Source organism: Melanostigma gelatinosum (genome assembly GCF_949748355.1).
Source record: "Melanostigma gelatinosum genome assembly, chromosome: 11".
Taxonomy (NCBI): Eukaryota; Metazoa; Chordata; class Actinopteri; order Perciformes; family Zoarcidae; genus Melanostigma; species Melanostigma gelatinosum.
The window spans coordinates 19983515-20011489 of record NC_136644.1 but is presented as its reverse complement, the minus strand read 5'-3'; the positions used below and the strand labels follow the sequence as shown (position 1 = coordinate 20011489).

The 27975-nt window shown below is 42.0% G+C and overlaps 1 protein-coding gene across 1 annotated transcript in view; it reads left to right on the top strand.

Annotated features, from left to right (window-relative positions):
* nr3c2 (nuclear receptor subfamily 3, group C, member 2) overlaps nucleotides 1-27975 on the top strand; it is a 59675-nt gene that overhangs the window by 27121 nt on the left and 4579 nt on the right. Inside the window, exons 2-6 of the mRNA XM_079277998.1 lie at nucleotides 7611-7738; nucleotides 16554-16670; nucleotides 20926-21270; nucleotides 22836-22980; nucleotides 26394-26524. Of these exons, the coding sequence (XP_079134124.1) occupies nucleotides 7611-7738; nucleotides 16554-16670; nucleotides 20926-21270; nucleotides 22836-22980; nucleotides 26394-26524 (866 nt within the window). The remainder of the gene's footprint in view (nucleotides 1-7610; nucleotides 7739-16553; nucleotides 16671-20925; nucleotides 21271-22835; nucleotides 22981-26393; nucleotides 26525-27975) is intronic.

The following is a 27975-nucleotide window of genomic DNA, read 5'->3' as shown; positions in this document are numbered from 1 at the left end:
ACTCGGCGAGGAGATCTGTCGAGGCTGCTACAGAGGCTGTACAAATGAATAGCAGTTCATTTTTCATGGGGATGAATTAATCATAGTAAAAGCTGTAGTTGTGTCATTTTGAATTGAACTGTTACATGTGCAATTGTTTTCTAGGGTTTTTCTTTTACAAATACCAAACATTTTACAGGTGGTTGATGTTTTGTCTATGTCTAGCACTAAACAATGTCTCTCCCTATGGAGAACGTTTCTGAGGTAACCAAGTTAAAGCTACTACAAGGTACTCTAATTTTGTGTTGGTTTTGTCGGTCCCTGTGGACACAAGCGGTAGTGTTTCCCAAGCACCAGTCACTTTAGAAACCTCAGATTTTACTGCAGCAGGTTTGGAGAGTCTTCCCCCACGCAGTGCTGGTCGTGGTTCTCCGTGCCTCTCTTTCCTCTAGCGGGCCCACAAAATACGGCCTGGGCCTTCAGCAGCGTGGTGTCGGTGTTGGCTCCCAGCAGAGGCCTGAGGAGTAGCGAAGTGAAGCTCTGCTCCTGTGCTGGAGGAGGAGCCGCTGGAGGTCTGACTGCAGGTGAAAGACGGACGCTAAACCCCGCTAGGGTCTGAGCTGAAGGAGTCTCTGGTGAACCTGCATGATTTTGTGAGGAATCTGACCCAGTGGCACAGACAAGCATTAAGAACAACAACGTAGAAATAGCCAATCTTCTAGCTGATAGTCCTGTTTACTTATGCAAGTCATATAGAGGTATCAGCATTAAATTGACAGTTTCATAACCAATTAAAAGTTTCTCACATTAACTTTATTGTGTGGGATTTACACCCACCTACACCCCTTCTCAGCGTTGTCCATTTCAAAAGCTCAGATCCGTCTAAATTGAGTGCCTTGCAGTATTGGAGATCTTTGGCCTGGTGCGTGCTTGGTTTATAAATGAACCCAATGCATTTGGTCAGAAATGAACGAGTGGGTGTGTTGACCCCATAAACTGTATAGGAACATGTGGCATTATGCAAAAACACTGCATTTTTAATAAGGCTGCACTTAAGTTAAGGCGTTTCCGTGTGCACCTTAAAAAGTATGAAAAACATGCGTACCAGCATTCATTAACAGCACGCTCACACAGAGTTTAAGTATGTCACGCTACACAGAAACTATGATCAGATCTTTGGGCATGCGTTGGCATTCCATGCCTGATTTTATACCGCGTGAATGTGATCGGCCTCTCGCTGCCCTTGACAGCCATGAATTACGGGAGTTTCCAGCCACTATAATCCTCCCCAACAGATAATAACACCCTGCCACATCTCCCTGAGATTCATGCCTGCATGCTTTGCGACTTAGCCAAAATATCTCAGGTGATTAATTTCATTCACCATGTGAGACAGTAAGTGATTTAAGTGAAGTAAAAATGGTCAGACAGCTCTGGTTAGTTAAAAGCTGCAGAGTTACACTCCCGCTGCCCGAAAGGTATCCACCGTCTCCGCAAGACCCCCCCGGGCCATTCAGCTGCAACTGCATACTGGAGGAAAGGTGAAAGTTCATGAAGGAGTGGCTGTGGTTAGTGGAATTTAAAGTCAAAGAGAGGTACAGCTTCAGACATGTAGAGTATAAACTGGATACTGTGTACAGATCAGGATGATACTGTAGTCCGTTTCTGCCCATTGACGCACGTTTATCAACTCCCTAAAGTGTGTGTGTGTGTGTGTGTGTGTGTGCATGCATTTCAGTGACTTGCTTCATTTCTTTGTTTACACTCAAAACAGTGGATTTATATGTGACAGATGATCGTGATTTGCTGTTATGGGGGAAGGTCACGTAAAGTTTATAGGCACAAGCGTTGGAGGGGAGACAACACGACAGCTTGGAATTTAAAACAAGGAATGCAATCACAGCCGGGACACCAGATTCCATCAGAGAGCAAATTTGCAATGTCTGTTATTTGATGGTGAAATCACCTTATTTGCCCTGTATTTAAAGTTTTTACTGGTGTTTTTTTTACAGAAAATATAAGAAAAATGAAACTGAGATGTAAAATGACGGTGTGAAACCTTCATGCATAACATTTCAAGGTTCTGCTTTTTTTTTTCTGACCCATAAGAGGGCAGCCAGTCAGAGTAGATTATACTGTAACCGTAACACAAGTGTAACACAAGCCTGACAAAGAGGAAATCTCATATTTCTGTATGCTCAGGTACTCTGCCCAATGCCAGAGTCACCTTCACCAGGAAAAATAAATCCCTGGTGGCTCTCCAACACTACCCATAAGACCTCTCTCCCTTTGAGAGGCGGTGAGTGGGTGTCAACCTAATGTTTATACTGTCTGCTCACGGTTATGTAAGCCATTTTGTCCTCTTCTTTCGCTCCCTCTCCATCACGCTCAGCTTGTTTAAACCAATCTACCGTTACCTTTCCAACATGCAGAGTTGTGCGTTACATAAAACGGCTTTGAACTGGTCTAGCTTAAGGGTTTTCCGCATGCCAAAAGTGTGTATAACATAAATATTGTAGGCCAGACTGTAGAGATGCACTGTACCGTGGAAGTTGTGTATTTTTTATTTTTTTTTTGCAGAGTCAAGGATGCTTCTCTTTCATGAGGGGTAGGTTCAGGGAGGCTGCGGTACGTGTCTGATCCCTGTGATAACAGCCTCTAGAATGAGTCCGTGTGTCTGCTCAAACACACACAAATTTATCTTTACAGTGGGCGGCTGGCTCTACAGCAGTGTAAATACATTACAGCACAGACGTGTGTGTGTGTTTGTGTGTTTGTGATAGACTGAAGTCGTGTTTCCATTCAATTGGCAAGCAAATTTCAGACAAGGTTTTTTTAATGTTGCAAAAAGGAAATGCGAATTAGGCACGCTTTCGTCAACTGATTTGAAGCAAATAAAGTAATTGGGTCAGAAGTTGCCAGTAAAGGCTACACTTTACACATGGTTGTAATGAGCCAGTAAACAGAGTAGAAGAAGTGGAAACAAGTTGCCGTGGCCATCTAAATCATCTACCGGAGAAAAAAGGAACGTGAATTTGTTTGAATTGGGCAACTTTTTAACCAGATGGTTAAAAGGGCAACTTAATTGTTTTTTCATGTTTGCTAATAGTCCAGTGACGAGACAGGCGTAAAAACCTTTTGGGAAATACGACTCATCTTATCATAGTTACATGCATGAGGACATGGCTTCTCTATACTGCACAAGTCTCTGTGGTTCAGCTTGTTTACTGACCGTCATGCTAATGTACTTACGCGGATCACTGGGTTCATTCGTACCACGTGGGCCGTCCATCATACAGCCATCTGACGGCCCATTATTTACCCATAATGGTGTTATCTTTATAACCTCAGAATAACTACATTCCCTTTGACTTCCCTTGTATCTCTAATTTGTCATTTATTTGACTTCATGTTTTGTTTCTATGGCAACTAATTGTTCTAATTACGCCGAGCTCGGACGACTTCTGACCTTTTCTTGTGACCCATATTGACCCGTATGCGGCTAATGCATATTCTGAATTCTTGAAAATGTTTGCTTTGACTGACTGCTGTCATTATCAAGTGCAATATTGGCTTTTGATGAATCTTTGGCCACCCTTTCTGGTCTTAGCTCTCGCTGATTTAGCATTCCTTCCGCATCCGAGAGAGGGTGGAGATTGTTCAACCATTTGGAGACTGCTCCCAGTGTGACATCCAAATGACTTGTAGAAAAGTCTGGCTTCAAACACTCTCAAATTTATTTTCCATTGTTATTTCATTAACATCTTCCCTTTCTTGAGCACCGAAGGGCAGCAAGCGTGAGTAAGAGATACAAATTTCTGCTTGGTGGGAAGAAACAGGCATTGTGTACTCGCACTCATCTGTATCCTCATGGGAAATAAATGGCAACTAAATCAGTTGTTAGCTTTGTGTGTTATCTTTTAAGATGAAAGGACACTGAAAACAATGAAACCGCTGCCCTGGGGTTTCTGTAGGAAGAGAAAAAAAACAACAACTGGAGCGAAGAATGAGACCTTTGATCTGTGCAGTCAGTCCCATCGAGTCAGTCTGAGATTGTACCCAGAAATAAAGACGGGTTGAGAAAAAAAGTCCCAGTTCATAAAAGTAGCCTGCACACAACTGCAGAACTTGCCATCCACATTATTCTAGAGATATTGTGATATCAATTAATTCAAATTTTTCTCAAAAAATGAAAAACGTTTTCAAGGATAAGGCCATACATGTTTGTGTATTTTACTGTACATTGACCTAAAATGAACTTCTCTACAGAGTTAACATTATCAATGCAAATTAGCTTCCTCTGCAGTCTTGCTTTGGGTTTGTCAGTATGAGCTGAATGGTACCATAAGGTCCTGCATGCAGGACTTAAGAACAACGTTACTTCCACTGCTACATCATCTGAACCTTGATAGAAACGGACAGAAATTGCAACCTCAGAATACTTTAAGCTATGAAAATGACAAGCCAAACAAAAAGGGAAATGTATTTATGTGGTCAACTCTGCACACCACTTACCCACCACATGTTTTTGATTCTGACTGGAGACCTTTTGTTGCACCTCATTCCCTTATTTTGGCAAGCACATTAAAATCATATGACATTATCATTCGTGCCCGTACGCTGACAAACTGCAGGCTATCACCTCTGCTGAAACAGCCTGATTTGGGAATGTCTGGTAGCTCGTGTTTAGTTTTGGGCCACTGGCAGCCGTTGGTGCACAGTCACTGCAGCCTGCCCCGTCTGCTCTGGTTTCATAAGCAGAGCGAGTGAATGACCTATATACTTCACGGAGGGAGGGGAAGTCACCTTGTTGGTCGACCAGCAGGCAGGCACGCAGCGGCAAGGTTTTAAATGTGTGGCACTATTAAAAGGGTTGACCGCTGACTGCATTTCAGAAGCAGATACTTTAGGCCTCTCATGTGCTCCTTGTGTTATTCTTGCCTGTAAACTTTCTGTGCTTTCTTGTTCACACTGCTTTGTAATGGTGTGAAAAATCCAATGTATTTGGGGGGGGGGGGGGGGGGGGGTATATTCAGCAGATGAACATGCTGAAAAACACACCTTGGCATGGATTGGTTTTGTGCATGCACACAGACACACACACTCACATTAGCTGAAACCATGGGGCCCGGTGCCAGATAGTCAGACAAACACCTCACCAGAGACTCCTCTAAGCGTCCTAACAAATTGAATGTGTGTGTAGATGGACGAGAGGGAATTAGATCAGTGGTCCTGATTGTATCCGAGTGTGCTGTTGCTGTACCCCTTTCCAGCTCGTCCCCTGGAGGAAATGTGTGTGTGCATGAGAGAGCGTGTGCGGTAGAGAGACAGGGCGAGGAGGAGAGAGAGAGAGTGCTTGGCAGCTGGTTTGATGAAGGATGTAAGGAGAATGTTAACCAGACAATCACCTTGCATGTTATTGATTGAGATGGGAGCGAGGTAATTAGGACAGAAAAGAAGGGGAAGCTGAGGCCACTTTTAATGTTTTGATACAAGGTGTTCTCTCTTTGTACCCATCTACGCCTTGTGTTCTTAAGGGAAATGTTTTAGCAAATATTTTATATCCTACTTTTTCCCTGTGGACCGATCCTTAAATGCAGGAAGCTTTGAATCTACTCAGAATGTAAATGTATGTTAAATTTTTGATAACTGATTCGCTGTCATTCCATTAATAAGTAGCACGGATAAGTAGCATGCTTAATGTAAGATTATCATTCAGCCTCATCCATAGGGCATGCTTGCTCTGCAAACTGATGAAAGCATGTCATATTTCCAACCAGACTGTAATGGATGGCCTCAAAATGTACCCGACCCCCCCCCCCCCCTTCTATCTTTTGCCTTACATCTCCATTGAGCAGGAATAGCTTAATATATGGCTTAGCATTGAATCTACATATAGTACAGTGAAGGTATACTCAACTTGCTTTGCCCGCTTGGGTCACTTTCGCAAAATGACAGGAGGCCAGGGGTCAGTTAATAAAGAAACAATAAAAACATATATAAGACAAAATGAATAAACATTAAAAAGACAGATAACGTGTCTTCATGTGTAATTCATTAGCTTTAAATTAACTGACTTATTATTCTGGGCTTCTCCCATTGCACTTTTTTTTTTTTTTTTTTACAGATAAACAACCTCCCTTAATCTATTTTATGCACTCTGGTACCTTATTTACATTTAAACTACAAAACAAGTCCCATTGCGAATTAATTCATTTTTATTGTAAATTTACAAAACGGTTGGAGGGCCACCCGACACCCTATCCAATTCATACTGGATGTCTGAAGCCGATACGTCTTATAGTTCAAATATAAACTTCTGGGTGCTGTCATACAAACACTGTACTACTGAAAATGATACTGAATCACGTCAAATGTATTTGGCATTTCCGTACCGCTATTTCATGTACCTCATCCACTGATTTATCGGGCTGTAATACAGACACTGTACAGCTCTCTCAATCTGTATTGACAATAAACAGAATTCATCAGTGACATTATGAATGTCTTACCAACTTAAATTTCCACATATTGCAGCTTTGAATAAATGTCTAACGGACAAAACTACTACAACGAATGACATCGAAGCAGAACCGGCTAATCGGCCAGTTCCTTGAACTGGTCATACACTTATTTAACAGGACACACGTGTCAGAAGTAAGCCTGTATGAGACCGGATATACATACACTGATTATTAAAAAAGTAATAACGTTGCTAATCGTTAGTCAAGGTGAATCTGATTTACCTCGATATAGATTGTATATAAAACTGTCAAGCCCTACGTTTTGGTCCTTTTCAGTTCTTTAAACTTTATATTAAACTGCTTTGAGCCTCTTTTGTTAATAGCTTAACGAGACAGACATATCATCCATTTACTTTTGACCTTTGACACCTATTTGCAGGAGTACGTAAACGGTAACGAACTACAACTAATTCTCCCATTTAGCACTGCACGAGTAGGAACGTACTGTGAATCCTGCGCTTTAATGGCCATGTAACTGTAGAAATCAGTCAGTAGTGAAAGCAGTAAAATGATGCCAAAGTAAACAACGCCTTCTTGCGGTTGTTGCTCAGAGTAAATAACGACCACACGTCATGCTACGTACAGTTCAGCACACATCGGTAGTGATTGTCAGCTTTGATCTTTGACCCTGAACTCGTTGTTTACACTATTACACAGGCAAGTCTTTGCTCAATCACGGTTTGTATTGCTTTTGGCCACCACGCAATATGTTCTCCAGTGCCTTTCCCTTTTTCTGCCAGAGAAGGGGACAAGTGCTTTGGATCCTACTTAAATTTGACATCCAGCTCTGTGTCTCTCTGCTTATTGAATTTAAATAATCTCCTCTATAATTCTGTCATTGGCGTCCCTTTAAGCCTGGTGACGCTATAAATCAGTTGAGTGCAAAGCCCTCCTCTCTCGGTTGGCAGACATCTTTATGGTTAGCCACGCGGTGCTGCTACTGTACAGTGGGTCGTAAAAACACAAGAATGTTTCACAATGTGAATCAGGCAATAACACTGTAAGGAAGGGGACAGTCTGCCCTGGCTTTGTTGTTGACTTTTTGAAAAACTTTGTCGATTTAGCGTCTAGTCTCACTTCTTGTTTGTGTCTGTGTGTCCCTTTCAGCTCGCCACTGAGACAACCGTCCTCAACGGCCAAAGTGTGTCTGGTTTGTGGAGACGAGGCATCCGGATGCCACTACGGCGTCGTGACATGTGGAAGCTGCAAAGTGTTCTTCAAAAGAGCCGTGGAAGGTACGCCTTTAACTCACGTTGAAACAAGATATCGCTGCTTAGGTCTTTTCTAGGGTGACTGGGAGAACTCAACACACTGCAACTTAAGAAAATGAAATTCAAAATAAACATAAACGCTGACGTAAAACGCAAAGAAATCAGGACACTCTTAGTCGGCACAAAGAAACACACCGCGAATACAGAAAACACAGGCAAATGAAATGCTGCAAGTGGCACACAACAAAATGACGTTACAACACAATAGAAGTCTCTGCATAAAAAATGATGAACACGCTCGTAATTAGTCGAGACTAAAGCTAGCTGTATAGCCAATATCCCTGTAATATCGAAATCATGCAACGTCTTAGTTTTAAAACTAGAATAAAAAGGGGTTTTTTCTGTCGCAGTGCATGGAGCGCTCTATTGGCCACCATACTTTTCTCATACTGACCATTTAAAAAGAAAAACATCTTTTATTTCATCGTTTACAGAAGAATGACATGTTGTTTAAACTCTAATCCTTAAACTAATACTTGTATGACTGTAAGAGGAAGAAGCCCCTGCTACCGTTATTATTAACTTTCATTCATGTTGCATTACAGCAAATCGGTTTGTTTTTTTCGTTCTTCAGATAATCTCTTTTTTCCTGAGGTGACATGAAGCAGCATGTTCATTACTTTAAGGCAGAATAGGGTGTTGACCAGCTTTGCAGGAGTTATTAACAATAGTGCTGCTGGTTTTATTTGCTCTATGCTGTTTTATGCAACAAACAAACTGTTAAATCAAAGAAGACTTATTTATTTTTTTCTAAAAGATCATGTAAATGGCCATAAACATTTGGCACACATATTTATAGACTGTGACCAAGTTGGGAGGCACATCAGAAAAAAAGAAAAATCATTCAGTCGGTAATTCTCCTGCAGCAGTCCTTTATGTTATATTTAGCTGAGGGGAAATCACAAGCAGCCATAATGTGCTTTTCATTTTGTGCCTGAGGCGTTGGCCTCACTCATTAAAATGAGTGTTTGAATGCAAAACGCACTCTTACAGACCTGGTACAGGCGGAAAAACAACAAGCAAACAAGCCTGCCAGCCAGCCGCCAGGCCCTCTAGGTGTTTTTATGACCGTTTAAGGAATTGCACTTATTCCCAATCAAATCATGCCTTAATTTGATGATATTTACAAACTGTCGTTACGGACACCTGAAACCAGATTATGTGTCAGGGTTTATCGAATTAGACATGCCATTGTTCTTGCTTCAAGCTTGGCCAGCAGAGAAGAGAGCTGGCAGCAGATGCTAAAGATGTGACTTTGTGTGCGAGAGTCAGGTGAGGCTCCGAAGAGCTCGGATCTCTACAGGCTTTGCAATTATACGTCGGCAGCCCCATTTGTTTCGCATATGAAGTAGAATTACACTGAAAACGACTCATTGATTATGTGATGCCCTTTAAATCTGATGCAGTGCTCTTCACTTTATGAGCATCTCCCTGTATTTAAATGGGAGTTTCCTCGTGATTCTGCACTGCCAAACAACCGCAACTGTGCGAACCATCAAAGCATAATGAGGGCAACGCATAGGCCTAACGTGGTGTGATATCAAGGTTGCGTGCCACTTGCATGCCCTTCCAATGTGCAAAGTGAGCCGTTACCTTAGTTGACCCCTCCACAGCTGCTGCTGCTGAGGTGTAAAGAGAGCTGCAAGGTGGAGGGAGGCAAAGGGTGAAAATAGTGAGAGAAGGATTTTGCAAAGTGAAGTGAGATAGAGGACAGTGAAACAGATACAGTGAGGGAGGGGGGGAGGAAGGACAAAGAAAAAGTCAGACGCAGACAGAGATAACGAGAGGAGGAGCCGGGAGAGGGAGGGAAAACGATGTGTCAGCAGTAAGCGCCGGAGAGGTGCAAGTTAGGACGCGAGAAGACGTTTTACTCCTCTCCTCTCCCAGTATTTCCTCCTTCTCCTCCTCCTCCTCTTTCCTCTCAAAATGAAAAACTTACACTTGTCATGTGAGATGTAAAAGATGACTGCAGAGAGCGGGCATCTGTAGAAGGGGAATAATCCAGCCTATGCTTAATTTCCTTTGGCACCGCCTGCCTCGGGAAACAACTTTTCAGGCGGCTGTAGCTCATTAGACGACTAACAGGCTCACAGCCTTTTACTACCGAGCTAGTTAGCATTCCAGAGTCATCAACAAATCAGATGAAATCCTGTGGAGGGTCTGGTGCCCCTTCATCCAGGTCAGGCAAGTCATTGTTAGGTTTTAACGTTACATCATCCGAGCTTGGCACAGTTATTCTTTGAGGGCTATATTTCAGGTTTACATTTAGACCATCTGTTTGGAAGATCTATTGGCCACATGGGACTTCCACTGTCCTCCTCAAGAGAACAAATATTAATTCCACTTGTCATATCTACCAGAAGGCAAAGCCGGCTGTGCACTATGAAGTTTATAACCATGGCCCTGGGCAACATGTAGAATTGCTAAATTGTATGCAGAGTACCGACTGTGAGCTTTTCAAAAAGCCCTCAATTCATTCTTTAAGCTTCCACATCCACTTATTTCATAAAATAAACATTCATCCACCTGCTCTCCTATTCACTGAGAGTCATCCAGTTTCTGATGCAGCACTGCAGCTACTACGCTCACACACTTAGTAAACAGACAAAGAAGAAGTGTAATAACTTTTATACCGCTTGCAAGTTTTGCAGTCGTATTGCTACTGGTGACTCAATTGTCATATGCAAACACGCAGCCAATGTACAGGCTCCATTGAAATGAATGGGCACTTCAGTACAAACGTTTATCCTGCGCTGCGGGAAAAATGCTTTCTGACACTAAACAGTTCGTAAATACGTGTTATCGTCGCTAATGAAATGTGGAACTAGCTGAAAGCATTCATGCGAGCTTCTCTCCTGCACCCACTCCACTAAAGACTAGTTTGTTGGTACAAGACAGCTGCACTCAATAAATGGCTCCATGCGGAGCGCATTTGAAGAGTTGAACGCAAGCTTATTATTCACATGTCATCAGTGGCTTGGCATGTCTGGTCTGTGCATTAATACTAGGCCCTGCTTTTAGCGCATAGCTGCTTTTATTGCTGTTCTCTTATTGAACTGAGAGGTTCACAAAGACATTAGTCAACCTTGTTATGGCCTCAGTGTGTTCTGCAATTTGACTGGGTCGCGGTTTCCAAGGCGCTGGTGTCAATCTAAAAACCTATTCCTCGGCACCGCCTCTGAGGGAGAGGTCATCCGAGGACACGTCTCGCACAGTTTCTGTTCCGACTGGCAGCTCTGCCGTCCAATCGCATCTTTTTCAGCTCAGGCCGGGGGAATAGAGGCCTCCCCCCCGTGCCGGAGTGAATGCTCCAGGTTGTGTGTGAGAGGCTCGTGTAACAACAGCTGGAGTGAAGCCATTTAGCAGCTCTGATTCCAGCTCCACAACACATGTCTCACACCAGATCAGAAAAACTCATAAAACAAACATACAAACAGTGGCAGGCGCAAACTAACCATGCGCACGTGCATGAGCACGCACGTCTTCATTAAGTAGTATAGGATTTCAGTTGTATAGCATTAGGCAGATATTAAATCTTCAAAGCTTACTGTAAATATGTGTGTGACCCACATTGCTAATAAGACATTTAGGTTGGAGAATGCAGCCTGAGGAAGGGTCTCTCTAGTGCAACCTAGACACATTTACTGTCCCAGTGTGTGTATTTTTTTATATCCTTTCTGCTTTTAAAAATAGTGCAGACAATATATTAGGGCTGCAAGAATATTTTTATAACAACAAATGTGCCGGTTGTTTTTTTTAATTCATTGATAACTTGTTCAGCCTGTGAAATATTAGAATGAAAAATAGAGAACTAATGCCACATTGCTCACATTTTTTCTTAAGCCAAGTTGGCATCTCCAAATTGCTTGTTTTGTCTGACAAAGAATCCAAAACACAAATTCATTTACAATGAAAAAAAACAGAGAAACGCAGGACATTTCTGTTTCTTGTTTTTCTTCAAATGAATAATCAATTATTAATTAATTATTTCCGCTCTAAAATATACAGCATTTTGACTAAATATGAAACCTCAGTATCAGGTATGCCACAGGTTTGCTGCATGTATGATGATACAACTCCTTTATGCACACACACTACTTCCTCCACACTACTTAGTGTTACTAGATCTCAGTGCCGCATTCGACACGGTCGACCATGCCATACTCCCAGAAAGACTAAAAATCTGGGTGGGACTCTCCGGCACAGCACTTAACTGGTTTGAATCCTACTTGAAGGGCCGAGAATACTTTGTGTCTGTAGCTGATTACACATCAGAGCTGACTTAAATGACATGTGGTGTTCCCCAAGGTTCAATACTGGGGCCTCCTCTGTTCAACATCTACATGCTTCCACTAGCTCAGATTATGGAAAACAACAAAGTGTGTTATCATAATTATGCAGAAGACACACAAATCTACATAACTATGTCACCAGGGGACTATAATCCCATACAAGGGCTGGGTAACTGCATTGAACAAATCAACAACTGGCTGTGCCAGAATTTTCTTCAATTAAACAAAGATAAAACAGAAGTAATTGTTTTTGGTACGAAGGACGAACAATTCAAAATCACCGCTCAGCTTCAATCACTGATGTTAAAACCCACAAACCAAGCCAGAAATCTAGGTGTAGTTATGGATTCAGACCTCAACCTGAACAGCCATATCAAGACAATTACAAAATCAGCCTACTATCACCTGAAGAATATATCAAGGATTAGAGGACTTGTGTCTCAACAGGATTTGGAAAAACTTGTCCACGCATTTATCTTCAGCAGACTGGACTACTGTAACGGTGTGTTTACAGGTCTCTGTAAAAAATCCGTCAGAACGCTGCAGCTCGAATCCTCACTAAGACCAGGAGGGTGGATCACATCACTCCAGTTCTGATGTCTTTGCACTGGCTTCCTGTCCAACAAAGAATTGACTTTAAAATCCTGCTGTTGGTTTACAAAGCACTGAATGGTTTAGGGCCAAAATACATCTCTGATCTGCTGCTACCTTATGAACCATCCCGACCCCTCAGGTCGTCTGGGACCGGTCTACTATCTGTTCCCAGAGTCAGAACTAAACATGGAGAAGCAGCGTTCAGTTTTTCTGCTCCACATATCTGGAACAAAGTCCCAGAAAGCTGCAGGTCTGCTGAGACCCTCAGCTCATTTAAATCAAGATTGAAGACTTTTCTGTTTGCTGCTGCCTTTAATTGAACCACGTTCAATTCATATATTAATCAATTTCCTGCATTTCACTACTGCATTTTATTTCTTACACTGTTTTTTAATTGTTTTTAAATCTCCTTTTCTTTTGCCTTGTGTTTTGATGCTTTTAATGGTTTTATGTGAAGCACATTGAATTACCTTGTTGTTGAAATGTGCTATACAAATAAACTTGCCTTGCCTTCCTATGTGCCCTGACCTTCAGTGGATATAATCTGCCCTCCATCTCTTCCTGCTCCCTTCCTTTGACATCAATGGAAAAATAATGCACCCTTTGTGTTTAACCAAATAAGCAGTGGCAATCGGATGGGCTTCATCAGCCTCTTCACTGATGATAGGTTAGCTAAAGATACAGTACTGCAAGTGTACACATACTATGCTGTAAATGCACGTCAGAATGCACTTGCTCTATGCATAAAAGGTAAAGTAGCAGCAGAATAAAAAGGCATACTGTAGCTACAAAGCTAAGTGGAATGAGAAAGGAGAAAGAAACGAGGTACAGAGGAAAGGGAACGTTTCTGTTACCACAGTCTGAAAAGCACTTGATATGATACAGATGAGTCAAATGAGTTTTCAACCTGTAGTTTGAGGTGATCGAAATGTTTGTCATTCTTATACATAAAAAAAACAACCTCCAAATACAATATAGAGGCTTAAATAATGACTCAAAGCATTCTGTAAAAAGGCAGCAGATGGTACTAATCTTTGTGAAATGGAAATGCACAAGACGCCTCGTAATAATTATGGAAGTAAAGAGATTAGTAAACAAAATAACAGCTTCTATTCTATTTTAACTTCAGCACCTTCCTTTTTACAACGATCCAGACAAGGGAATGTAATTGTGTAGAGCACCGTCCAACACTGCAGTTTGTGTGTTGTCCAAAGAACTGCAGTAGCAGTGCTATTGCTGGGCAGTGATTTGCTTACTGCCGGCCCAGTGGTAACGACAATTACATCTCCGAGAGGCCAGCATTTTTTGGTTGTTTGGTATTTTTGTTGTCTATGTAATTTAGGTTGCAATAATAACCGATGAATGACGATCACAGAATTGACCAAATGCTTTGTGAATGGATGATCAAACGGCAATAATCTATGAGAGTGACATTTTGAGCAGGAACTTTAGTTCTATGCCATCTTGTGACTGCAGGACCGGCTTGCAAGTAAGACATCTGCAGCCACTATAAATACTAAATATTGATGTGGGTCAACTGTATGTGAGAGGCTATTTACACAACCGGGGGCCTGACCACTTGTGTCTAGTGGCTATTCAAAAATGTCAGGTTAAAAGGATATATTTTAGCAAAGCCCCAAGTCCGTCTGACTTCTGTTTGTAAAGCAGATGCACTGTAGCTGTGCCGGGGGCAGGAGGAGTTTTTTTTTTTTTTCCTTTTTAGGATTACACTTGTTAAAGTGGGGTCCCCATAGAAAGAGTATTCCCTTTCAGAAGGGTGTCCTCATAATTGAGGATGCTGGCACTGACAGACAACAGAGACTACTCAGCGGGTTGTTGCCAGATTGTGAGATCATTAGCTAAAAGTAGACGTGAGTGGACTCCATTAAAAAACTCTTAGGGTTGCCATGTAATGGAGAATGCTGAGAGAGTGTGCATTGTACCAGCAGACAGGAGGTTTTAAACTGATGTCAAGTTTAATACAGTATCTGAGGAATCTTTTATATGGAGTATTATGTGAAAATATCTTGACTGTAAAAAAAACAGAAGTTATACATTTTGGGCTATGATGCTTGTTAGAATATGAGTCAAAATGCCTTCATAAATTAACTATTTTAACAGGAGATTAAATTATTTTGTTTTTTTTTTATTTTAGTTCATAAAACGATTTCCAAGGTAACACTAAAAAGTAGCATTCATCAGTAGCCCGCCATGTGCCAAGTTGATAAGCAAACGCACATATTCAGAGGTAAACATGCTGTGTGAGGGCATGCGAGTGTATGCACACACAGTGCACAAATAAACAACTTCACTCTTTTCAGATACACAGTGGCGTGCACACACACACACACACACACCATCGGACTATGACTTTTCCTGTTTCATAAAAGTGTATTTCACTCTAACAATTATTAACAAGATTCACGGGAATGAGCAAAACAGTTGACAGGAAGGCTCCAGAGTTTTCCGAATTGCCAATTGGTCCGGCCCATCCAAGCGAGTGTGTATGCATGTGTGTGCGCGTGCACAAGGGGGGGGGGGGGGGGGGGTGGTGAAGGGCTGCGTTGTGTTTCCTGTGTCGCAGTTTACTGTTTTTCAGAGCAAGAAAAATGGGCTTATGTAACGGTCATGTGATTTAGCCAGAAATAGTGGTGGGGCTACAGCTGCTGCCTCTCCTCCTGCAGCTCGGTTCCTTGGCTTTTGGCAGCAGCCAGACAGACACACTGTGCACCACTCCTGCTAGCTCAGAAAACAACTTCTGCTCAGTCCTACACACGAATACAAATACTGTACTGTAGATGCAACAAACGCGATGCACAGAATGAACATGTTTGAGCAAGCCGCATGTAAACAACGCACAAGCTTTCATGCCAGGAATCTCGGGTACTTCTGAGGAAATCAACGATGCACGACGAACATGCAGGGAAACACAGATATACATTGACCTGCCAGTATGTGCATGCACACAACCGTGTATACACCATCTGAGATGAGAGCACAATTTCAGCATCAACACTAATAGAGATAAGCCGGGTACTGGGGTCATCGGGGGTCACTGCACCACACTATACCACTCCATCTGGGTTGTGTTGTGAATTCCATGTGTGTATTCACAGTTTTCTTTTTTTCTAAATTGCCAAGTGGAGCAGCTTTGGCAGTGTGTGTATATGGGCGTGCGTGGTATGCGTGTGTGTGTGTGTATGGGAGTGAGCGAGTGAATGACTGTATGTGTGCACGAGCATGAGCCTGCCTGTGTGTGGGCGTACGGCGCTCTGAGGCTGGCGGACGTGTGGAAAAAGGGAAAAAAAAGTGGGATGGAGTCGCAGGCGTAGAGAAGGAGGAGAGTGGAGGAGGAGAGGAGCTGTACAGTGAAGAACTAGTGGAGCGGAAGGAAGCGCTCTGAAATGGGAGATCATTGGGTTTAGCTAAGGGCTAGGCAGGCGGCAGGAGGGATTCTCGCCATGTTAGCATCACTGTCAGGAATAGTCTAGCTGTAGCCAGTGTCCTGCGTCCAGCGAATATTAACACCCTCATGCCATATACTGTAAAATACACCATTAGTCATGCGTTCCAGAATGCGAGAGCGGAATAATCACAATTTCACAGTAAAAGTCGTGAAATGTAGATCTGATATTGCCAGACATTTCACGGGTTTCTGTGTTGACCTACATTACAAAACAGTCTCTACAATAGAATCAAACATTTACTTCTGTTCATTTCATCACATCCGTACAAATATTATTCCATAAGTTATCTCTCTTTATCTTACTCTTTATTGCTCTATTATCTTTTTTTTTTATTAATCTTTGCTGCTCATCACTTTGAAATGATCACGGCTGCTGTTCTATGTTGTGTTCACCATCGTTCTGATGCTGTGTCCTGTCTTTCTGTAGGTCAGCACAACTACCTGTGTGCCGGGAGAAATGACTGCATCATCGACAAGATCCGAAGGAAAAACTGTCCGGCATGTCGCGTACGAAAGTGCCTCCAGGCCGGGATGAACCTCGGAGGTGAGGAGTCACGCCCTCATTACAAATTGGCCCTGTCACGTATCTCAGATGTGGCATTTGAGTCAGCCCTGCTCTGCTTATGAGAACTGATAGATGTGGAAAAGTAGGTCTGGCTGTAGTCACAGGAGGCCCAAGGGTGCTGAGTCATAGGATGTTTGTGTGTGTATGTGTGTGCATATAGTAGCCTATGCATATGCATGCAGGTGTAGATCTACAGTACTCGATATGATGCCAGCTGACAAAGTTACAGTATTGTATTATGAGGTAAGATGACACTGTAGTTCAGAGGGATTCGGAAGGAAATGAATTAATTTATTGCCACTGGCTCATTCCAATTCAGGGTCGCAGTGGCATATACAAGGCTAAAAGCATACTTGATAGGTCTTCAGTCCATGAGAGTAACTGAAATTACAAATGTTATGCTCCCCTAGGATGCTAAATTCAAACGAGAATGTAAATGTATAGAAACATGTGGTAGGGCTGTCAAATTACTAACATAAAAGGTGGCCAAAGGGGGAACATGCACACTACAGCTGCTGCTGTTACAGAGAGCAGTTGAGCAGTTGACTGCTTCGTGCTTAGTAGTGAATTATTTGTCTCCTGAATGAATCCAAAGAGAAATATTTGCAAATTGGAATGACGTGGGTCTACATCGGTGAGGAGAGTATTTACTAGAAGTCTATGGAAAGGTCCTCAGACTAGCTTCTTCTGCTGTGCACTGCCATTTCTAAATTACTTTTTTTATAATGATCATCGCCCAATTATCCTCCCCACTAAATATCATCTTACCCTGAGGCATATCAAACTACAACAAAGTCGCACCATTTTTGTGTCATGAAATGTTTAGGGATTTCATCTCTTCGGATATGCAATGAGATGAAAGTGTGAAAGCAGTGAATATTGAATATCTTAATTCTAAATATTTCAGCACTGTTGAAAGATTCTGTGACTTATCTAAAAGTACTGTGCAGTACTAGGCTATTGGTTTATGAAAAGTCTCTCATGTGCAAATGCACTAGAAATGTCTGCTGTCATGTCAAATCAAGTTTAATTAGCCCAATAATGTCACATAAAAGATGTAAAGGGCTTTTACAGGCCCACAACAGCAACGGCTCCAAAGCTGTCTCGCTGCGGCTCGAGTCCGATGATTTAGTAAATGGCTGCAGGAATAAGGTTCTCATTTTCACTCATTTATTTCTGATGAAGTGATGATGTTAATGAACTTCATTTAGCAGGATAGTCATTGACACACTTCTTGTTGTACAAGGTTTAAATGCGCAAGGAAAACCCAGGTGTTCACAGAAAATAAACACATTAAATTAATGATGCAATGTAACAAACAAGAGAGGACTACTATTGTCTGTGGAGTAGGACATGCGTTTCATCTTAGAGGGGTGGGGGGTGGGGGGGGGTCTAAATCAGCAGTTAGATTGCTTGGTTAAAGTGCTTGTAATGAGGGCAAAAATGTCTAAAAATGTCAGTGATGAGGTTACTCTTGTTCACATTTCATTCAACGCCTGTGCCTCTGAATGTTACACATTCATCCTCGAGCCAATCCGAACCTCGGATAGTACGTCATAAAATAAATAAATGAGCACTAATTGGGAAAATAAATTCCAGAAAAGCACTTTTCATTTATTTATTTTGTATGACTAATTTCACTTTCTTGTATGTATTTCAGTCAACAAAACTAATGTTGCATGGCTATATTATTGATGAAAAATACAGAGTTTCAACAGAGTCCATTATTCTTGGCATTGACATCATCACTCTCCTCAAGCATGTCCAGTGTTCATGCGAAGAAAAGACTGGAGAGTGACCGCAATAAACTCACTCACAGGGGAATAAGAGCCTGTGGTGGATGCCTGGTGGAAGGGTGGCCTTGTGACATGCTATATGAGCAGCAGTGTTGAGTGGTGTTTGGAGCAGTATACGTGATGCAAAAAGCATAGCAGAACAGAGCAAGAGAGAAGCCACAACAAAATACATCTTCAAAAGAGTGGCGCTGTCACTCAATCATGTATAACTCATGTAAAATATAAAACCACTCCTCTAAAGCATACACCAAGATCGAGGTGACGAGGGAGTGAAAACTATGAACACCAAGTTGGATCTTGAGTCTGACATTAGATGTACAGCTGTAGGTGATATCTGGGGTCCAGCCCTCATAAGGTTACCTTCTGACAATGAACCTCCAACAACTTGGTTAAAATAGATTATTCAAACCCAACAATCCACCATGTGCCATTCAGATACAGACGCGTCACCTTAGCAGCAGGTAATTATTAACTAGCATATTTCAGGCACAAAACATGACCTGGAGTAAATCTCTTTCGTGAAATGTAATGTCGTGTTGAAAAGCAGCAGATGACCATGAGTCATGAATAAAAGCTTAAGGTTGCCAATGAGTGTTTGAGTAGCAGCGGAGAAACCCATTAAATGGCACCTCAGCTGTGTAGATCTGATTTTGGTATTAAGACAAGTAAAGAAAGCTGTCAGATTCCCAAACGGCAAAGAATAAAAAATATGTCTGGAACGCTGGCTAAATATCAAGTATGTGCGAAAGTGATTACCAACTTCAAGTTTGCCTTGAAACAAATATTACGAGAAAATAATTTCATGAATTAATGTCATGTGTAAAGGAGCCTGCCAATATACACTCGTATCAATTACTGCAGACCTGGGCAGTAGTATTATGGTAGTATGAAAAATCTAGGTATCAATACATAGACAGATATGCAAAACTGTTCAATGGTATTGATACAAGGAACCCAGCTGCGTCTCTTCTATTTAAATTAATAATCTTAAATTTGACCCCCTCAATGTTGTGTACATTTTTCCTTGTGGTATCGAACAAGATATTAAATATCGATATTTTTGCAAGATATTGTATCAAAAGTTAAAAATCGTGGTGGAAAGTTACTAAGTGCATTTACTTGAGTACACTTGTAAGATACTTACACTTTACTTGAGTAATTCCATTGAATGCTATTTAAAGTTGAACTTTTTGGACCACTACATATAAATAAACCTTATGATACACAACTATATGCTAAGCTATTCAAGAATAGATACAAATTCAAGTTTCCGCCACATTTACCGGATGCAAAATTAAAGTGATTAACACATTCATGCAACAATAATCCAATAACAATATATGATGATATAATGTCCCATTCTGCATAATGACTTGGCCTTACTGTTACTTTATTACTTGATCTTGATGCAGAACTTTTAGTACTTGTTACAGAGTATTTCCACACTGTTTTATTGCTATTTAAGTAAAAGATTTGAATACTCCTTCCAACAACTGGACCTGGGTAAAGTGAGTCAATCCAATTCAGCCAATAGCGAACAGCGAAGTACAAAAACAACATCCTGACAGGAGCAGAAACTTAGCAGCTAACGTTAGCTAACAGATGCAATGACCAAATTAATTTATAAAACAAGCAAACCAAGCGCCAAAAAACAACAAAACAGCCACCAACAGTAACATTAGCCGAATAGCTTACACGCATTTGTTTTAGTTAGCTAAGAAGCAGTTCTTACTTTGGTGAGGCGAAGGAGCGATTCCGCATCTCGCGGCCTCCCGAAACACAGACAAGCGGGACAGGAAAACTCCAGCTTTCATCTTGAGGTCGATAGTTTGTGGACAACATTGAATAAACTTTCAACAAACGGATTCTGGGGACAGCAGTTAACACATAATAGTATGCCAGCTTGTTAATAGCAGAGTATTTAATGAGGCTGTGTGGCAGGGGCAGAGCAAAATACACCACAGATCATTTAACTTACAAATGCCTTGTGTGTGAGTGTAGCAGCACACCTGGAGTTGATTGCCTGATCAAGGCAATCAACTCCAGGTGTGAGGGGCTTTTTAGCGATTGTATGTTTTTAGTCTTTGCTTGTTCACCATGCCTCGAAGATCCCCATCTACATGTGTATGACTGACCAATATACAGGAGATGAAACATGATTATTGTGCTACACTATTATGTGCTTTTGGTTTTACTGGACTTTATTCTGTCATAACATTTAGAGTTAATAAGTTAACTTCCTTTCAGCACATTGATTTAAAAGAAAACCTTTAACAGGCATTTAATAATAGACCCACATACTACATATTATATCTATATTTGTTTTTTTAATCATACCTGTACAGTATCCATCACATTGTAATTAAAACTTCAGATTATGAATGTAAGGAATGCCACCACCGTCGATGTGTTAATGAGGGCTGTTGTGTTCCCCACAGCTCGAAAGTCCAAGAAGTTAGGGAAGCTGAAGGGCGTCAGCGAGGACCTGCAGGGCTCTAAGGACGGCCAAACTGCCACAGGTGGCGGTGGAGGCGGTTACCTGTCGTCAGAGAAGGAGCTCAACGCCAGCGCTGCCAATGCCCTGGTGCCCCACGGGCCCTCGGTGATCACACCTTTCCTGCCGCCCTCCATCTGCAGTGTGTTGGAGCTGATTGAGCCTGAGGAGGTGTACTCTGGCTATGACAACACGCAGCCTGACACCACCGACCACCTGCTGTCCAGTCTCAACCGCCTGGCCGGAAAGCAGATGGTACGCATGGTGAAGTGGGCCAAAGTACTTCCAGGTTAGTGACCACTAGAGCGTTGGGCCTAAAGGCAGTATCAAGAGTTTTTTTATGCCAAAATTGGAAAGTTGAAGAAAGCACCTGCACAGTTTTGTTTATGAGATTTATATTCATCAGATTAAAATAGCTTGAAAGTGCAATAAATTGTATATTTTTAGCACAATACAATGTCTTTTACCAGGTGCATTTCATACATTTTTTATATTATTAATTAATGACTTTATGATGAACAAACAATTGAAATTGTGTCAGTTTTATTTATGGATATGTCAAAGCAAATGGAAAGTGATAAAAACAACAGTCTACTACATCAGAAGGAGCCTATCCTGTTATTGTGGACCGGCGTTTTATGAAGATAACATATAGCTTCACTTTTGAGAATGCAACACTGAACGTCGTGTCATGACACAGAATTTTAATTTTGAATATTAGATCAGGAAATAATCCTGTAAATCTTCAACAAGATTAGAAAGGGAATCCAATTTAACCATTAAAAAACAAATCAAGATTAAAATTTCCAAACAGAACTCATTTACATTATCGTCATCAGATGTTATGTTGAACAGAAGATCTGATGTCTCGCTCGCATTCATTTTTACCCATAAACTACAGCATTAGAATAAAAAACACACAACAAGTTCTCCCGAAAATGCCAGTCAGTGGGAGACATTGAAAGATGCCTCACAGGTAGCTCTTTGAGGCTTTTTAATTTGCTGTATTGCAAATATTTGATACCTCCACGGTGTCTGCTTGCCATATCCGGACGTATAAATAGAAGGGGAGCCAGACACGAGGGTCAAAATGAGTACCTTCGACTTTCAGATATGCCACTGCCTGCATTCAGCTAACATTTGGATCAGGCCGGTCCAACACACAGTGCGACATGGAACAATACTGTCAGTACGACCCGTATGTTTGCAGGGAAGTCAGACTTGTTTGTCAATGGGAGCTACATCACTAACACATAGGAACCTTTTAAAGTTGCCTGGAAAATAAGAAATGACAGACATCAAACTCTACAATTTGGATGATCAAACAACCTTGTAATGAATACACATTGTCAAGCCAGGCATTTAACAGACCTTTTCTGGAAATATGTATTTTTCTAATCATTGTATGTTGCAGATTGACATGCATATTGCCTAAAATAGTCCCTAAGCCTTGAAGTCACTAGTGTGTCCTCAGTTTGCTTATGTTTTGCATGAGGAGGAGTTTCTTGCCAGAGTTTGATTGAGAGTTTGGCAAGTTTCCTATCGGACTCTATTTCTGGAGCTCCATAGACAACACGCCAATAACTGGAGGCCTTGTGGGATTTGCATAAAACAAGACTGGGTGAATACTTCCCCGTGCTTATCGTGTCTAAACAAATATTGCCTCAAAAAAAGCACACTGTAGCAAAGATACACGCTACGTGATGCCCGCGAGCAGACACGCAGGTACACACATGCAGCTCAAGAAATGCCTCTGGAGGCGGTGCTTAAATCCAAATGCTTCAAATCAACGCGTGAGTATTGTCAGCTTGCTTTCTTCTCACCAGCTTGGTGTCTGCTTTTTTTGTGTGTTAGGCTTCCGGGGCCTGCCCATTGAGGACCAAATCACCCTGATCCAGTACTCGTGGATGTGTCTGTCCTCCTTTTGCCTCAGCTGGCGCTCCTACAAACACACCAATGCACAGATGCTCTACTTTGCCCCTGACCTCATCTTTAACGAGTAGGTCCAAGCTTCCATATCTGCATTGTCCCACACACAACGTCCTGATGTTATTAAAGTGTACCAGTCCTGACATTTAGCAGTGGTCCAGATGTTAAATATGTGATGTCGCACACATTTAAAATTATTTTAACAATGTAACAAAGAGAAGCGGTACTAATTACTAAGGAACAATATTTAGCAGATGCATTTCTGTGATTAGAATATACATGATATAAAATACATTTGATGTGGTCTGATGTCCTGCGGGATCCCCAACACACAAACATACAAATGTGAAAAAGAATCATTTGTTTTTCAGGGTGTATAATTAGCATATAAGGTAATTGGTTTAACAGTCGGGCTTTGTCTTCGTGTTTAGTAGTGTGCCTTTTTTTAGCTGCTCATCAGATGCAAATTTATGCATCAACATCAATTTTGCAAGTGGAATTTGTAGAGTAAGGAGTGTATTTTTCTGCCATGCTATTTTGAGCTTCTTATTTACATACCAGAAAACTATTCAATGGGACAAAATATGTTTTTGCGGGAATGACGTTGTCATTAGGAAGTCATGGCGTACTTAAAACAAGGTAATACTTTTGCACCTGATTTCTGGCACTTCGCCAAATACTTGATGTACTTTTTTGATGGTTCTTTAATTGCAGTATCGGCACAGGCGATACTTGATCTGTGTTAATATGTTGGAACAGGAGAGTAAGTGGAAAAGAAGTGTGTGTGTGTGTGTGTGTGTGTGTGTGTGTGTGGGCCTTTTCTCGTTGGAGCTGCGGTGCATGGCCGCTGGTAAATTGAATGTTGCAGAATGAATCAAAAACGAGAATAGAAGCCGCTGTAGCGTCTGTAGGCCGCCTGCTGTCGAGGAGCGGGTTCAGTCTGGGTGCAGGTTTAAAAAGATCCAACTAATAGCTTGTGTAAGTCAATGTCAGTGGGTCAGTTTGTCCCAAATAAATAAACGGCAGCGCAAAAGCGCAAACGGCTTCGGACTCCATGTGGTTGTGTTGTGTCACTGTGAGCTTCCTACAGTTGGTAAAGCATGAGATTGCCACACCAGAGATCATCTGATCCTCTCCTCAATTTAGTGCGAAGTGGGTCACAGTTCTTTAAGAGTGTTTGCTTCTGTGAGGTGACAACGGCTATTGGGGAAAATACTAATTTGTGATAGAGACTTTATGGTTTATGTCATTTGGCTAATTGTGTTTGGAATACGCTCTGTCGGAGAAAAATATTGGGAATGCACACGCATTTATGTGACCGATTAATATGTATGCAGAGAAATGAAGATGTTTTTGTTACTCTGTATGCTGCCGTTGCATGCTTTTACAGCAGGCCTGTCCTTATCGACAGATAGGCCTGGCACTGACAGAGGAGACGAGATGCCGACTGGTCTGGATGTCACTGCTTTCTTGTCTTTTTCAGGCTGAGGTGTGTCGCTTGCTTGTTGTTAAGATTAAGAAGTCTATCCGTTGTTGATACTTCTGTCAGAAATGCAGATAAAATCGGTCCATAACTTTGCGGAGTCCACTGAGCCTTTAGGGGGTTGGAGAGTGTACACTTGTTTCCTTAGCTACTTAGTGCGTCTTGACCCCGGGGAATAAAAGCATTTATTGAATACTGCAAAGACAGATGTGCATTTTAGCAAGGCCGCGTTCAGTCTTTGATGTGCAAACGGATAAACAAAGGTAATTCCTTAAAGGTTCTGGTCACCCACTGGTGACTGAATTATTATGCAAGTTGGACAGGCAAAATGCATCTACTACGCGTAGAGGTGGAAATGAAATGCAACATATGGAGATGTATCTAAAATTTTACCTGCAAGTGTAAATGTCGGCCGGCTCACATGCCGTTAAGTCTAGTCCTTATTTGTCAATGCCACTGCTAAGAAAACACTGTCCGTGGCTTGCAAACTGCAGTCACCGGTGACGGATGATTTATTTTGTGTCACTTTTCCCCGACCAGCTCAGCTGTCAATCAAACACACAGTGGCCCACTCATTCAGACAGCTGAAGGCTAAAGTAGCATTTCTGATGCGACTCACCTTTCTCTTTAAAAATAAATATTAACAATACAATTATTTCCCCCCCAATATTTGACTGTAAAGGGGCGAATGACTAATTGCGATTTCAGTTTCAGACTTTTACGGGATTGGGTTGTACATACTTTTCACAAATGTTGCTGGCTTCTTCCAGCCAAAGGTGAAACTTTCCGCTCTGTGCTCCTCTCTGAATATTTTACCATAGAAACGGAGAAAGAGAGTTCGACACAGTGAGAAACAGAGTGAGAGCCAGATAGAGAGATACAAAGAGAGGGAGAAGGTGGGAAGGAGAGATTTCTGCCAGTTTTTTTCTTTCCGCCCCAAAACCAGCAGCTCATTTTGGGCAGTGATTCAGCAAAATTGATTTCGGGAAGAGAGTGCGCGAGAGAGAGAGAGAGAGAGAGAGAGAGTGCGAGAGGGAGATAGAACGTGTGGGGACTTTAGAAACTCCAGCCCAAAGTTGTATCAGATGAAGTCATGCTGCACTTTGCGAAACTGCTCACATTTACGATGCTGCTCAGCAGGGAAACAGGTCTGCTCCTCAGCCAGACGATGTCACAGTTTATCAGTTACTTAGTCGGGCCGACAGACCCAGCCTTTGATCTTGTTGTTCTCTGTGGGTAAAAAACCCCAACTTCTTTCAAGTCAAGCCACACCCCTTGCATTTAATTACTGTCGCCACAATGTGAAGGTGATTTATAGCACAGAGAAGTGGCATCTAAAGCCAGAGATTCCTCTGAAACTGTGGCATCTGCAGAGCACATTTGTGATTGGCTCATGCTTCATCCCCACTAATGTTTTCTTTCCTGTTTTTGTGAACTCTGTGACGTAACCGAGATTACTCCGCTGATAAAATGTGCGTGAGAGAGAAGGGGTTGTGAGAAAATGCCATGCACGACAAGCATGCGCAATTGCGGAGCACACTTAAGGACGTCTTTTCAACACATAAACCTGTTTAGTAAACAGGTCTCTGTGTAGTTGACACATGTTCACGTGTGTGTCATTTCTCCTTTCCTCCTTAAGTGTGATTCTTCGGTGGATAGGGTTAGATATGGGGGTCTTTCTTAGGCGGCCTCAGCCTTGGAAAAGTGGTGCATCTGTGCTGTGATACTGTATGCAGAGCTCTGCAATATGGGGGGGGGGGGGCGGGGGGGGATTTGGTATTCTGCTCTTAGCCCAGACGAGCAGGATCCTCCTCTGCACCGTGTGGAAGTATTTTTTCCGCTGGGCTCAAGTAAGTTCCATAAAATAATGACATCAAATCAGACTGAGGGTGGATTGTAACGAATACGAACACAAGAGTTCTGAAAGAAATGTGACTTTTTGTGAAGATGAAAATGTTTCCTTTGTCACATCCCCCTCCCTCCTGCCTCTCTTTCTCCAGGGACCGCATGCAGCGGTCGGCCATGTACGACCTGTGTCTGGGCATGAGGCAGGTGAGCCAGGAGTTTCTACGACTGCAGCTTACCTACGATGAGTTCCTCTCCATGAAAGTCCTTCTGCTTCTCAGCACAGGTAGGCAGTACGCTACAGGCCCTGCAGCAGCACTTATTTATTCATTATATACCCACAATGCTTTTTTTTCCACGACCTGCAAGCACAAATGACTAACTGTACAATGAAATGTCATTTGAAAATTATTAATTAAAAAAAAAAAAAAAACATTACGTCGTCAACATCAATTCCAAGCTAGAATTAATTGAAATTTCAGGCTATCCACACCTCAAACTGACTAACAAACAATAACAAATAGCTGTAAATGGCCATAACGTGTGCAGACTAGACAACACTAACAGAGACTGCTCTTTAATACCACTTTGGACCTTTGTGCCTGATAGCAACCATCACATTTCATGGCAATGTAATGTCCCAGTTAAAGCTGAGCATGCAGACATCGTGTTTTTTTTTCAAGCAGCATTCAGAGGAGGATGCTGCTCCTTTCTTTCCGATGCTGCTCCTTTCTTTCCAGTGCTGCATTCTAAGTCATCCCAAAGACTTTGTCGTCCTCTTTGAAAGCACGAGCTCCTCGTGAGAACGCGTGTCCCATGAATAGGTGGATACTCCGTGTAACTGTGACTCGACCACTATGGCGGTGCAGTTGGAGGCAGGAATCGACAGTAATGATAATCTTTAGTTTATTATGAGCAGGAGAGGTATTTTTCTCTGCCTTTACACCACATACTGTGCATGCAAAGGTGCGATGCCTTTAACGGCCTGAGCCTCTCAACGTCTCCCACATTCCTCAACCACAGGAAATGTATTGATGAGGTTTCTTGTGTTCTGCTTCATCCTCCACACACCTTGAGAGTGCTTTGGCAATGTTCATATTGTGCCTTTTTTAAACTCTGTTAGATTATCATTCCTGGTAATCCGTTAACATGCGTAACAAGCGTGGAAATAGACTTGCTGCTGCATGTTTGTGTAGCAAAACACGTTATATGCGAATAGAGAAAAGGGAGCAGCGACTTCTTTTTCTTCTTCCATTCCCTGAGCAAAGGCTACTCTGTTTTACATTGTTTCACTTTTGAAATTGCTCATGGATAAACAGAATGTGTCTATCACTCACTAAAGACTGCGCCCACAGGCGCTGCAGCGTCACAGAGAGGATGTGTTGGACCAAGTAGCTCAGTTGGAAACTGAAAGCACTGTTTTTTCCACCACCTCAACACCCTGTGAGCTGCTGCTTTCAGTTCAATAGCAAAGCAGTTAAAGATGCAGTGACGGCAGCTGTGTCATAACTTCACCGTCCACACCCACTTGCAGCTATATAAGAGAAAAAGAAAAAATATGCGCGAGACCTGCTTTTTTTTATTTATACATTTGCTTAATGCAAGGCCTTTATCGTTGAAGAGTCTGCATTCTGGCCAGACTTCAAACTCTTTGAACTTCAGCACCAGCACCAATCAGGAGAAAGACTCATTGGCAGAGTTTTTATTTTTGAGTTCCTGAGGCCTCTAAAAGTGGTG